At 27.1% G+C, this 12,115-nt stretch overlaps 1 protein-coding gene across 1 annotated transcript in view; it reads left to right on the forward strand.

The window, feature by feature from the left end:
• The window catches only part of LOC129984944 (uncharacterized), a 125,880-nt gene that overhangs the window by 90,005 nt on the left and 23,760 nt on the right, over positions 1 to 12,115 (forward strand). The window contains exons 12-14 of the mRNA XM_056094887.1: positions 740 to 763; positions 3,241 to 3,294; positions 6,460 to 6,597. Coding sequence (XP_055950862.1) covers positions 740 to 763; positions 3,241 to 3,294; positions 6,460 to 6,597 — 216 coding nt within the window. The remainder of the gene's footprint in view (positions 1 to 739; positions 764 to 3,240; positions 3,295 to 6,459; positions 6,598 to 12,115) is intronic.

Genomic DNA, 12,115 nt, shown 5'->3' on the forward strand with positions numbered 1-12,115 from the left:
GAAAATTTAATTTAAAGCTTAAATAGTTTAGTTGTCTCCAGATGAATAATTATTACCATAGATTGTCTACGGAAACTGATTTTCATATCTTTTAAAACAATTATCTTACAAAAATGCTCTTTTTATTCTTATCTTAAGATTAAAAAACAAATACATCTATTTTTAAATTATATTAATTAATATGAATCTAATTATTCTTCAAAATATTTATTTAAATAATTAATTTTTAGGAAATGTTTTTATTTTATTGTGTAAGAATATTTTTAATAGATTGCTGAAATTCAGTAAAACTTTTTGCATAACTATTAAATTGACTTCATAAAAGACAATTTAAAAAAAAATTTCAAAATGGTGTAAAAATTATTTGTCTTTTTTAATATTTTAGAAAATTTAGCTCAAATTCAATTAATTAAAATTCTAGTTAAAATTTCTAAGACAAAACTGCTCCCACTTTCTAAGTGGTGATATGTATGTGATAAAGTTGTTGGTTATAAGTGAAACGGTATGTCCTATTAAGTATCACCATACACAAACACAAATACACATATTCGTCCGATTTATTACAAGAAGCGCAATATGTTTTAGCGGTGTTAATGATTTAAATTGTAATGTTTTCCTTTTTTTTATATTTATTATTTTTTATAATTTTTATCTGAAATTCTTGCATTGAGAACTTAAATAATTTTTATATGTTTGTTTAAAAATAAACTGATTAAAATCTTTTACTTTTTTTTTTCAGAACCAGAACCCAAGAAGCCACCAGGTAAGAATATTCAACTATTGTCTGGCATTGCCTCCCTCTCTTTATATATGTATCTCTCTCTATATATTAGTATATTATCAGAGATTAATTTTTGAAAATTAAATATTACATGCATTTAAAAAAAAGCTTATTTCTTAATACTAGTATGTCATAATTCGTAAAGTAATTTACTTATGATAGAGCTTATAAACAATTTTAATATTATTTTGTTTATCAAGATATCCAATAAAAATATGCCATTTTTAAAGCATTTGTTTCTAGAAATCGATAACCTACGCTTTATTAATTCATCATAAATCAATAAATACACATAAAATTATTCAGAGGCAAATTTCATGAAAATTACATAAATGCATAAATTTAGAATAAAATAATAAATGTTATAGAATATTTGTTTTTTTTTTTAATTTTTTATTTCTGAGACTTAGAATTGGTTTTCAAAAACTATAATAGTTTAAATAGCAAGACATCGTGATTTCAAAAATATCTTATCTAATTTTCAAGATTCTTTAGAAAGATTGTTTACATTATTTACTATTAGTTTTGAAATTACTATTTACAACATTTTATGACATGCTATAAATAATTTGAATTGTACGTTATGAAGAAAAAACACTTATGATATTATATTTAGAATTGTATATTAGAATTTATCCTTATTAGATATACAAATTAAAAATATTATTAATACATTTTAATAATTCTCCAATTTTTATTTTTTTAAACTTATTTTTATGTTTATTTTTCCAAGGTACTAAATAAAAGTCTTGTATATTGCATTAATTTTTCAGTATTAGGCGCTTTCATTTTAGATAATAAAAATTTGAAAGTATAAAATCTACTATATAGCTTTTCTGCTATTAAATTGAAGGAAATAACTACTTGACAAATTAAATTTATCTTTGAGGTGTCGATTTCCATGACGTCAGTATTACGTGACGAAAAAAAATTATTCAGCTTATTTTATGCTTATTATACAAGCATTAATTTACTCCATTATATTAAATCACCTATTTTTACTCACATTATAAATCAAACTTTTAATGTTCTACAAATATTGTAGCTCCATAATTTAAAGAATTTAAATATATACTAAAGTTTTTATATCTTTGTATGTTTACATGTGTTCCATATATTCTCTTAAACATCTCCTTAACCAAATTCAAGAAGATAAAGAAATTGTAAATTTTTCAATGTACAAATGTTCAGTTTTTGAGAAATTAACAGAAATTTTACTTATTATCAGCAATGATTACTTCTAAGCAAATTGTTCAAAATATATATCTTGAAATCATTCTAAAATTCAAAATTGCATCTTTTTCATGACACCAGTTCCATTTCATTGCAATTTTTAATAATTTTTCAAAAGTTAATAAATATCTAAAGAAGCAACAGACGATTTTAAAATAAAAAACATTAACAGATTCTCAGTTATTATGCAATCATTGAAGTATTGCTCTATCTTTATTTTTATTTTTTTGATATTTCTATCTAATTTTTAAAAATATTTTGATAACTTTTTCATTATTTAAAAAATATTCTGCTTTGTTGAACAAATTTGTTAAATTAAATGTTGATGAATTAGAAAGTTGAAAGAGAATGTAACAGAATTTCGGAAGAGCATAAATTTAACACTTTAAGCAGAAATTTAAAAATTAATAATTTATTAATTAGAAAACCAACAAAAAGACAAATTATTAATTTGATATATTTCTATGAAGAAACTTTACTATCGGTGGTATTAAAAACGTGTTTGGTTCAATTGATGTTCAATAAGAACATCAATTGAATGATGATGAAATGATGAATTGAATTTTGATGAAAAATCATTTGAGGTAATAAAAGAATTGCTGTATTAAAAACTTTTTGATAAAAATAGTAGATGCGTAAATATATTAATTTTAGCTACCTACTTAAGATGCTTATGAGTAAATATAATAAATATATATAATTTAAATTTATTTTTTAAGTTGTATGCATTTCGTGCAATGTAAGAATACAAATTGACTGAATTGAATAATGTATAGAATACAAATTGATTGAATTGAATAATGTATAGAATACAAATTGACTGAATTGAATAATGTATAGAATACAAATTGACTGAATTGAATAATGTATAGAATACAAATTGACTGAATTGAATAATGTATAGAATACAAATTGACTGAATTGAATAATGTAAAGAATACAAATTGACTGAATTGAATAATGTAAAGAATACAAATTGACTGAATTGAATAATGTAAAGAATACAAGTTGACTGAATTGAATAATGTAAAGAATACAAGTTGACTGAATTGAATAATGTAAAGAATACAAGTTGACTGAATTGAATAATGTAACGAATACAAGTTGACTGAAATAAGCTAACAATAATAATTAAATGACAGTGAAAATATAGAATATTGCTATGTCATGATGCAATAAATTTTTAAATTAAAGCAAAAAATAATTACCTCTCGTTACTTACACAGACTTAAATGAAACATCGATTGCAAGGCAGTACTCCCGCACTATTATTTTAAGAAGTAAGTAGATATTTTTGGCCTCCATTTCTTAATCAATATTGTATTATACCTTTCATTTTACAGAACCCAAGTTAGAGAAAATGCCAAAGATACCTGCCTATGGTGCGTATTTTTATTATTGAATAAAATTATTTTGTTGTGAAGCTTTTGTCATGCCAAACACATGAATTCCACTGCAGTTAACTATGTTATGTCTTTGTTCTCCCACCAGCTTCGCAAATTTGGCTAAAGGGCAATTTTTCCATAGCTTTTCCCATAGCTATTTTTTGTCACTTCATAGCCCATCATATTTCTTTTTTATGGTTTTGAAGAGTACAATTTAATTTGTTAAAATGTGCGTCCGCCTGGAATTTTCATCTACTTAGCCCTACTCAAGCAAGTAAATGCCACTCGCAAAGCCACGCCTGTAATGTGTTGCATTGGCACAGAATGCATTTTATGATAACACATTTTTTACTTGCACTTCGCCTAATTTTAAACATTGTATGATACAGATACACGAAAAAAATCAGAAGATATTAAATATTTTATTTTAAAATTTGGAATAAAATATTTTAGGGCCAGTTAACGATTTTAGCCAAATTTAGAAATTTGATTTATTTAATTAAATTACTGAATTATTTGTGAGAAAATTCTATTCCAATTTGAAATTTTTATTGATTTATACTATTTTACATGACATGAAATAATATAACGTGATATTAATAAAAATAATTCCCAAATTTTATTATTTTGTTCTTTTTTGTATTCGAAGCTTAAATACAAAGAGAAAGATCTGTAATCGTCAAAATTTGAACTCGAAATTTTGATGAATCTCTGCATTTTAAATTTCTTTGAACGACACATTTTTGGAATTATGACTTTCTGTCTGTTTGCTTGCCACTTTGCCTATGGGTGAGATAATAATAATAATAATAATAATAAACGCATAGAGCAGATAGTTGAAATTTAGAATATGGTCCTAATGCTAAAATTGTAGATGTAAATTTTGAATGAAATTCGTTGAATAGAAATCTGCCAGTGTCTGTGGACGTACAGAATGTTACATATATGTATATTTATTTATATATGTATATTATATATATGTTTATAGATGATAGTAGAAAAACAGATTAATCTAAATTATTGACATTTTATTATGCCAAATTTTATGTTTCGATTATTTTTTATCCCAAATTCGTAAATTTTGGACCTAATGTATCCTCCTATTGACTGTATCTATTGAGCTTCAAAACACAATTATGCACAAAAGAGAAAAAAAGTAAATTTTCAGGTAGCCAATTTATACTGAAGCTGTAGATTTATGATGAAATTTTATATAAATACATTGAAAGGTTGTCTACTTATTACTCTTTATGTATATAAACATAATGACTCACATACTTATGCGTGGTTTTCACAGAAAATTCAAATTTTTTCAAATTTTGGATTTGTTTAATCAAACGGAAGACTTTACTTGGTTATCTTCATGGTTTATTTGAATATCTGTGCTGATTACTTGGTTATCTTCATGGATTATTTGAATATTTGTGCTGATTACTTGATTATCCTCACGGGTTAGCTGATTATTTTCACGGGTTAGCTGATTATCCACAAAGATTATATGATTATCTTTACCGATTACTTGAAAGCCTTCACTATATGGCAAAGTTATGCACAAAGCATATTCATATTGAGGAAGTATAGAAAATAAAGTCGGGAGGGGAGAAATTTCGTTGGCTTACACTGTTTAAATAAAGACATATTGAGAATACAGTTTTTTATTATATAGTTTTGCAATTAATTATTAATTTGGTGTATATTTGAGTGGGAGTAAAGAGTAAAATACTAGATGTTGTAGAAACAGAATAATATATTTATGTTTATATATAAATTGGAACCCATTCTGAAGTGACAAAAACCGGGTTCTGAAATTATATACTTTACTCTCGACTGTACATTAATTTGAATGACTAGGGCATATACATTCAATACAAACGATATTTTAAACGATGTTAAGAATAAATTTATTGTTTTTTGAATCAATAATCGATTACGGAAAAATTTGTGAAGTCTAAATTTTTATACAGGCTTCCGATCCCATTAGTCATATTTAATAAAATATTCTTAATATATTAAAATTTTAACATTGAAAAATTCCCTTCTTCTGTAACTAAAATTGACCGTGTTATAAAGCTTTTGTTTCCTTATTTACGCCATTTAACTTTCACCCATTTATTCGCTGATTTTCCTCCAGGTGGCCATTAAAATATTGTAAAATCCTTTTAAATAATGTTTTTCGCAACTTCAGAGCTATTTCAGCTTAGGTACTTGGAGAATAAAATTTTAAAAATACATTGATGCCTTGAAAATATTCTGTTAAATATTACTAAGGAGATGAAAAGGTTATATATAAATGTAAGTTTCGTAGTTTTTTTTATCCGGCAACAATGGATTCAAACAATATAAATTAAAATTCTTTATTTTTTAAAATATTTTACGCAGTTGGAAGTATATGCTATATCTAACTATACATGAATCAATTATTGGGTCACACAAATGTCAGTAGATTGCACACACAGCTTAGTGTTCATATTATATAAAGTAAGGCAAATTTGAAAGATTATTAATATTCTTTTTATAATCAATCTAAAATAACATTTTATAATTTTTTATTTGAATTATTTTATAGCATATGTGAATTTTTATACAAGGAATAATTACTGGCAGAAAAAAAAATTAAAATGAAGTAAACATAAATTTAAATGCTTCTTGGAAAAAATATTAACTATGCCTCTCAAGTTTATTCTGAAGCCCATTACTAAATGCTTTTATATGCTTATGTAACAAATAGAATGATAACCCTCTAGCGGCTGTAGAGAGAAACAATTAGATACAGCGCAATTAACACAAATTCTCACGATGCCACATTTCCGTCGGCTAGAGACTATTTGTTTCTCTCTATAGCCGCTAGAGGTCTACCTTTCTATTTTTTACATTTATACTTTTTCAGAAAATCGTTATTTCTCATCTGGGAGAAATAATTTCTTCATAACTTAAAATATTGTCTGAGATGTATTTATATGCAATAAGAGATGAATTATTTGATGAAAAGTTACATAACGACACTTTTCCTGCATCATTCACTAAATGCTCAGATGAATATTTTTTTCTTTTTTATTACAGTTGGCCCTCTTGGGATCTGCAGTGCATCTGACTGCACTAAAGCAGCAAAAATCAAGTGCCTAGATTGTAGAAATACCGCCTATTGTTCCAAACGTTGCATGAGAGAAGACATCAAAGAACATAAAAGAGTCTGTTACAGTAAGATATCATTTGCTTTTATCATTTTAAAATCTAGTCTGGTAGGTTAATTTGAATATTTTTAATTCGAATTCGACAGTAATTCTAATTAAAATCATTTGAATTTTCCCATTTCATAATCTTTTCTGAATTTTACAAATTTTTCTCTCTAATCCTTTGAGTTTCACATTAGAAAGAGATCAAATATTGTCTGCGATTCCATTTTAAATACTTTTGAATCTCCCATTGTAATTTTTTAAACAAATCCAAAATTTTGAAATGAATCTAATTCGGTGGATTTTAATTTCAATTCATTAGAAGTGTGCATTAAAAATGTTCCTATTTCTTTTCTGAATTTTTAGATATCGTTTTCTTTTATTCCTTATTAAAAGATATCAAAATATCACCTGCATTTCCAATTAATTTTCCTTTATTCAAAATTGTATAGAATTCATGAGAAAAATTATAGTATTTCTAAATGGTTATACATATCGGTATCGTGAGATTTATTAATATATTTAATTAAGAAATCAACAAAAAATGTCTCATTTTCGTAAGAAAGACTTGATGATGCAAATTGTTGAACGGTTTACGAAGACATTTTTATTGTACAAAAAATGATGTTTATTGTTTCATTTATTGTAATTATTTAAGTATTCAATACGTTTATTATATTTGAAAATATTAAAAGTTAATACTGGATTATTGCGAATTTATTTTTCACAATATTTATTTATTGATATTGCTAAATTTTTAAAACACATCTTATTGCCATTTTAATATACAAATTGCCTTTTCTTCTTTTATACATATTTTAAGATCCTATGTTTCTTAATTCGAGTTAATTAGATCTTTTAAATTCGAAATTTTATTTTGGTCTCATCACTTTCTATGTTTATATGGTAAAAACCAGACTCATTTATCCATATTCAAGATTATATAAAATCTATGAGGCTTGCGAATGCATCTTACAAAATTCTTATTGTTGCATGAGAAAGCATACTTTAAAGTGATTAAGCGCAAAGTTAAATAAATTTGCGAGTATTTTCATACATATAAAATTATTATATTTATGATTTTTTTTTTTGTTCAACCTTCCATTTGTCATTTCTGTAAATTTTTTGACACACTAGAATGTAGGCATTTTAGGCACTAGAAGTGTTAGAATTAAAAAAAAAACATTGTGTACTTGCTTACTCTCGATGACAATAGACCACTTTAATATTTTCAAAATATAAATGTCTGGTAATTGATTAATTTTAATCAGGAAATTGGAATTTTATCAAATGTTTTCTGGTAATGAATTGACGAAAAAAATTTCACTCTAAAATTTCATAACATTTCTAATGAAAGAAATAGAATTAAAGTTTTAAAAGATAAAAAATAATTTACATAAAAATTTAATTTTTAGTACTATAAGGAAAGGGTTTATAAAATATTTTTCTTTCAACTAAAAAAAGATTTTCGAAAGAATAAGCAAAAAAAAAGCTTTTAACATTTCAGAATTTGCCAACATATCATTAAAAATTATTGAATAAAATCATTTTTTTATTAATTAATAAAAAAAAGTTTATAATAATCGGATCCCATATAAACAACTTTTTGCATTTAAACTTTCTGCCAATACTTTAATGATCAATCCAGGTTTAGACATAAACTAGTAATATGATTAGCCATTTTTGTACCGTTATTAGTATTCATCAAAAAAAAAAAAAAAAATGTCTGTCCGAGATTTTTCTGTCTGCGTGAGAATGCCTACTGCCATTGAAACCCCGCCAATGTAAGCGGATTTGCTAGCAGTCAGTCTTCTTAGAACTAATGAGGTAGACCTCATTGCCCCCAGCGTGCTTTCATTGGCGCGCAGAAAAAAGGTGTTGGCATCACCAAAAGGAAAACAGGACATAATTATTGTTCCTCTCACCCCCACCCCCTTTTTTTGTGGAAAAAATGTCTTTTCTTTTTAGAACGGAACTGTTTTTTTTGAAGTAAACATCATTAAATTCATATTTTTTAAGATTTACTGCATGAGAATGACAAGGAGATTCTTTTGTATTTGTCTTACTATTGTCAGACTTGATATATATACTGAAGAACATTTATACATTGGAATATTCTGTCTATTTGGAGATGTATTGGGTGACCCTTAAATTCTTTCCCTGTTGGGTCCAATTTACTTTAGTCATATGAATGTCTCTATCTTAGTGTAATGTTGAGAAGGTCTTCGTAATTTTGAACCCTAGGTGGATGACGAAAACGGCACCTGAGCTGGCCCTCCCTTTCTTAATTTACGAATTACTCCAACATAAAGACGATTGGTCCGATCTCAAATTTAACATGCACCGGAGCTGCATATGCGGGGGATCTTAAATGAAAATGGATTTCGGGCTTGGAATTCACCGGTTCCTGTACCAAAGTCTTCCATACCATAAAGCCACCAAAGCCCCTCCCCTGCTGTAAGTCGTCAGCACCTATTACATCCTGTTTACTTTGTATGGGGCGCCATCTATAGTTCGGTTTTGTCAATACTGCTCATATAATTAATCCGCTATGTCTTGATGTTTTCTGTTCTGTCTTTTGTATTTGAATGCGTCTCCTAAAATCCTTGATTTTCTGAATTAATAATTACTTGCTCATAGTAATTAAGTTTGTTTTATTATTGGTATAATTTTTATTTTCTCTACCATCCAGAGACGATTTTGATTTCATGATACCCTTGTTTGAGATATGGGGTTCATTATAAGTTCATTTATATATAGCATTTAGTATGTTTAACATATGCCGTCATGGGCAATTTATTGGGAGCCCCAAAACTAAAACCTGTATAGCTGATACTAAATCCAGCCCTTTTTTAGTATCAATTTTTAAAACGAGACGAATAATTTAATTTGAAAAAATAATACAATGTAATAAATAAATCTTTTTGACTACAAAATTCATTATAGATTAATTTGCTGATCAGAGAAATAAATCAAAATTTAAAAGTAGAATTGGGAATTAACATAGTATTCTGCAGGCCTAATAGCTAATTATGAAATCAAAACTGCCTTTCAAAATCTTCTATTCATCTGAACATCAATGTAAAAACTTTTAAACGTTCTGTTGCAGCAAAAATCCTCCCCTCAAAAAAAAAAGAGAGATAGAGAGATAGAGAGAGACTGATTTGTTGGTTTTGTTCGATTTTCTCAGACTTCTAATGAGGCAGACCCATAGTGCACTTCTTACTGATAGTTTTTGTGAGCAAAAAGTAACCCGAGACCTAATAACAGCAGAAGGAAAACAGCGAATAATTTTTTTTTTTGTCCTACGCTTTTTTCCCAAGTGTTTAATGAGGCGGCGTTCTTAAGATTGAAGCAATTATTCTTTCTGTAAACATAATTAAACTCACATTTTTTCAGTGCCACGGTTGCGAATCATGCATAAAGGTGTTTTGACTTTGATTTTTATAATTAGTCTTGAAGAGTATTCGACGAAGTAAAAGACTATTTATTATTTATTGTAAAAGCGTTTTAAGAGGGAAAAGCGAATTTTTCATTTAATAATACTTTGTTTTTTTCACTCGGAATAGATTCTCAATTTTAAATTTCGCGAAGTGTTTAAATTGACATCGGTTTGGCATTTTGACAAAAATCGTTGAAAGTAAAATTGTAACAGATAATAAAGTCATGTTGTTTTAATATCCTTTTATTTGTTCTGTTTATTGGGTACATGAACTTTCCTAATGGAATCGAATAACATGAGATAACAATAATCTGACAAATATAAGAGACTAGGTATTCTACAATACATTACTTACTGCATTTTCTGAGTCAAATTTTGCTTTCCGATTTCTCATGTGGACCGTTCGAAGAATAAGTAGAATTTTCCTTTCTCAGCTTTCCAAGTTGGAAGGAAAACGTGCGATTAAATTTTCGATGAAAACCTAAACTATTTGAATTTCTTTCGGATAATGAAAATCTATTGTTGAAAATAATGCAAAATATATATTTAAGAATTTTTGAAAATTCAATTAAAATTTTTCAAGACAGATAAAATGATATCACTGAAAAGAATTTTATGAAAAATTTTAATATGATGTGAAATTATCTTTGTACCATAATATTTTTCGGAATTATTACGGAGAAACTTCAAGATATCGCTTAAATCTTAAACTATAAAATATCACTTCGAGGTGCACGTTTTCATTCTCCGAAGTATATCTGTGCCAAATTTGGTAGATGTAGGCCCAAACACTGTCATTTTAGAATTTAAAACATACACAGATATGCTCTTTAGTGCAGATTTAAATCTTTTATTACCGTTGAATGAAATTACTCATTATATTTTGTGAGTAATTATTGGTTTTGATTACCGATTATTTACATATTAAAAGCTCATTTTAGTATGAGAGACATTAGAAAAAAAATGTATTATTCATTACACAAATTCCAATTTCAAATGTATTACGATTATCGTTTTAATTATTGTACTGAAAATTAATATGGAACTCAAGGTCTAGTGCAATGGATACATGGTGATACAGTCCAACAGGCCCAATGATAAATTCTGACTTTTTATTCGACATGAAAATAAGAGAACACTAACAACAAAACATAGTGCAGGATATACATGAACAGTGCTTACAATAAACAGCTACACAAAACAGCAAATCATAATGAATAATTATAGTATAACTATAACATTGCAGAGTTCTCGTTGAGAACTCGCAGGAAGAAGACTTCGTACGACTACTCACGCCTCTCGAACCGTCTGTTACTGTCAACGGGATGGAATTGAATTTGACTTCCGACTCAATGCTCGCCTGAATTTGACTCAATGTTCAATTCAACAATCACCGAGTTCGTATTTATTTTTAGGATTTTTATAGTTGAAAGAACAGTTTTATAGTTAACAAAAATTTCTAAAAAGATCGTTGAAACTCGCGCTCTAATAGAGATATCGCCAAGAATTTTGTAATTTATGGATTCTTCCATCCAAAATCTCGAAAAAGCGGGAAAGTCGGTCGCTAAGAGAGAAGGACGTCATCCTTTCACAATCGGATCTTTAAAATGATCTTTTTCACCAGGAAACTTACTGCCTTGGGAATCAATATTAAAAATTCGTAACAATATTTGTTATCAGATTATAAATGAAAGAATTGTATATGTTGTGATATTTGCAAAACGAAATAAATAAAGGAAAGATATTGAATTAAGTAAATCATAACTGATTTTCAGTTTTATCTGAATTGTGACACATAAAAGTAATGCTTTAACAGTGCAGAAAGAATAAAGATTATTAATATAAATTTTTTAGAGAATCAAAGGCTAATTTTGTATGGACAAAATAAAATAGCAGAAACTTAAAACTTTCCAAAATAGAGTTCCATTATGGTTAAAATATTGTTTGATTCGACGAACAGGGTTGTTGTTACTTATCCCTACTTTGATTGAACACCCATTCAAACCAAGTCCAAGAGATCGAATCGCATGATAAGATTGTAAAACTGACTCCCCCTCATTCACAGTCAATGATATGAGGGGGAGAAGCGTTGGCCGAGCAG

Source organism: Argiope bruennichi, chromosome 9 (assembly GCF_947563725.1).
Source record: "Argiope bruennichi chromosome 9, qqArgBrue1.1, whole genome shotgun sequence".
In the NCBI taxonomy this organism is placed as follows: Eukaryota; Metazoa; Arthropoda; class Arachnida; order Araneae; family Araneidae; genus Argiope; species Argiope bruennichi.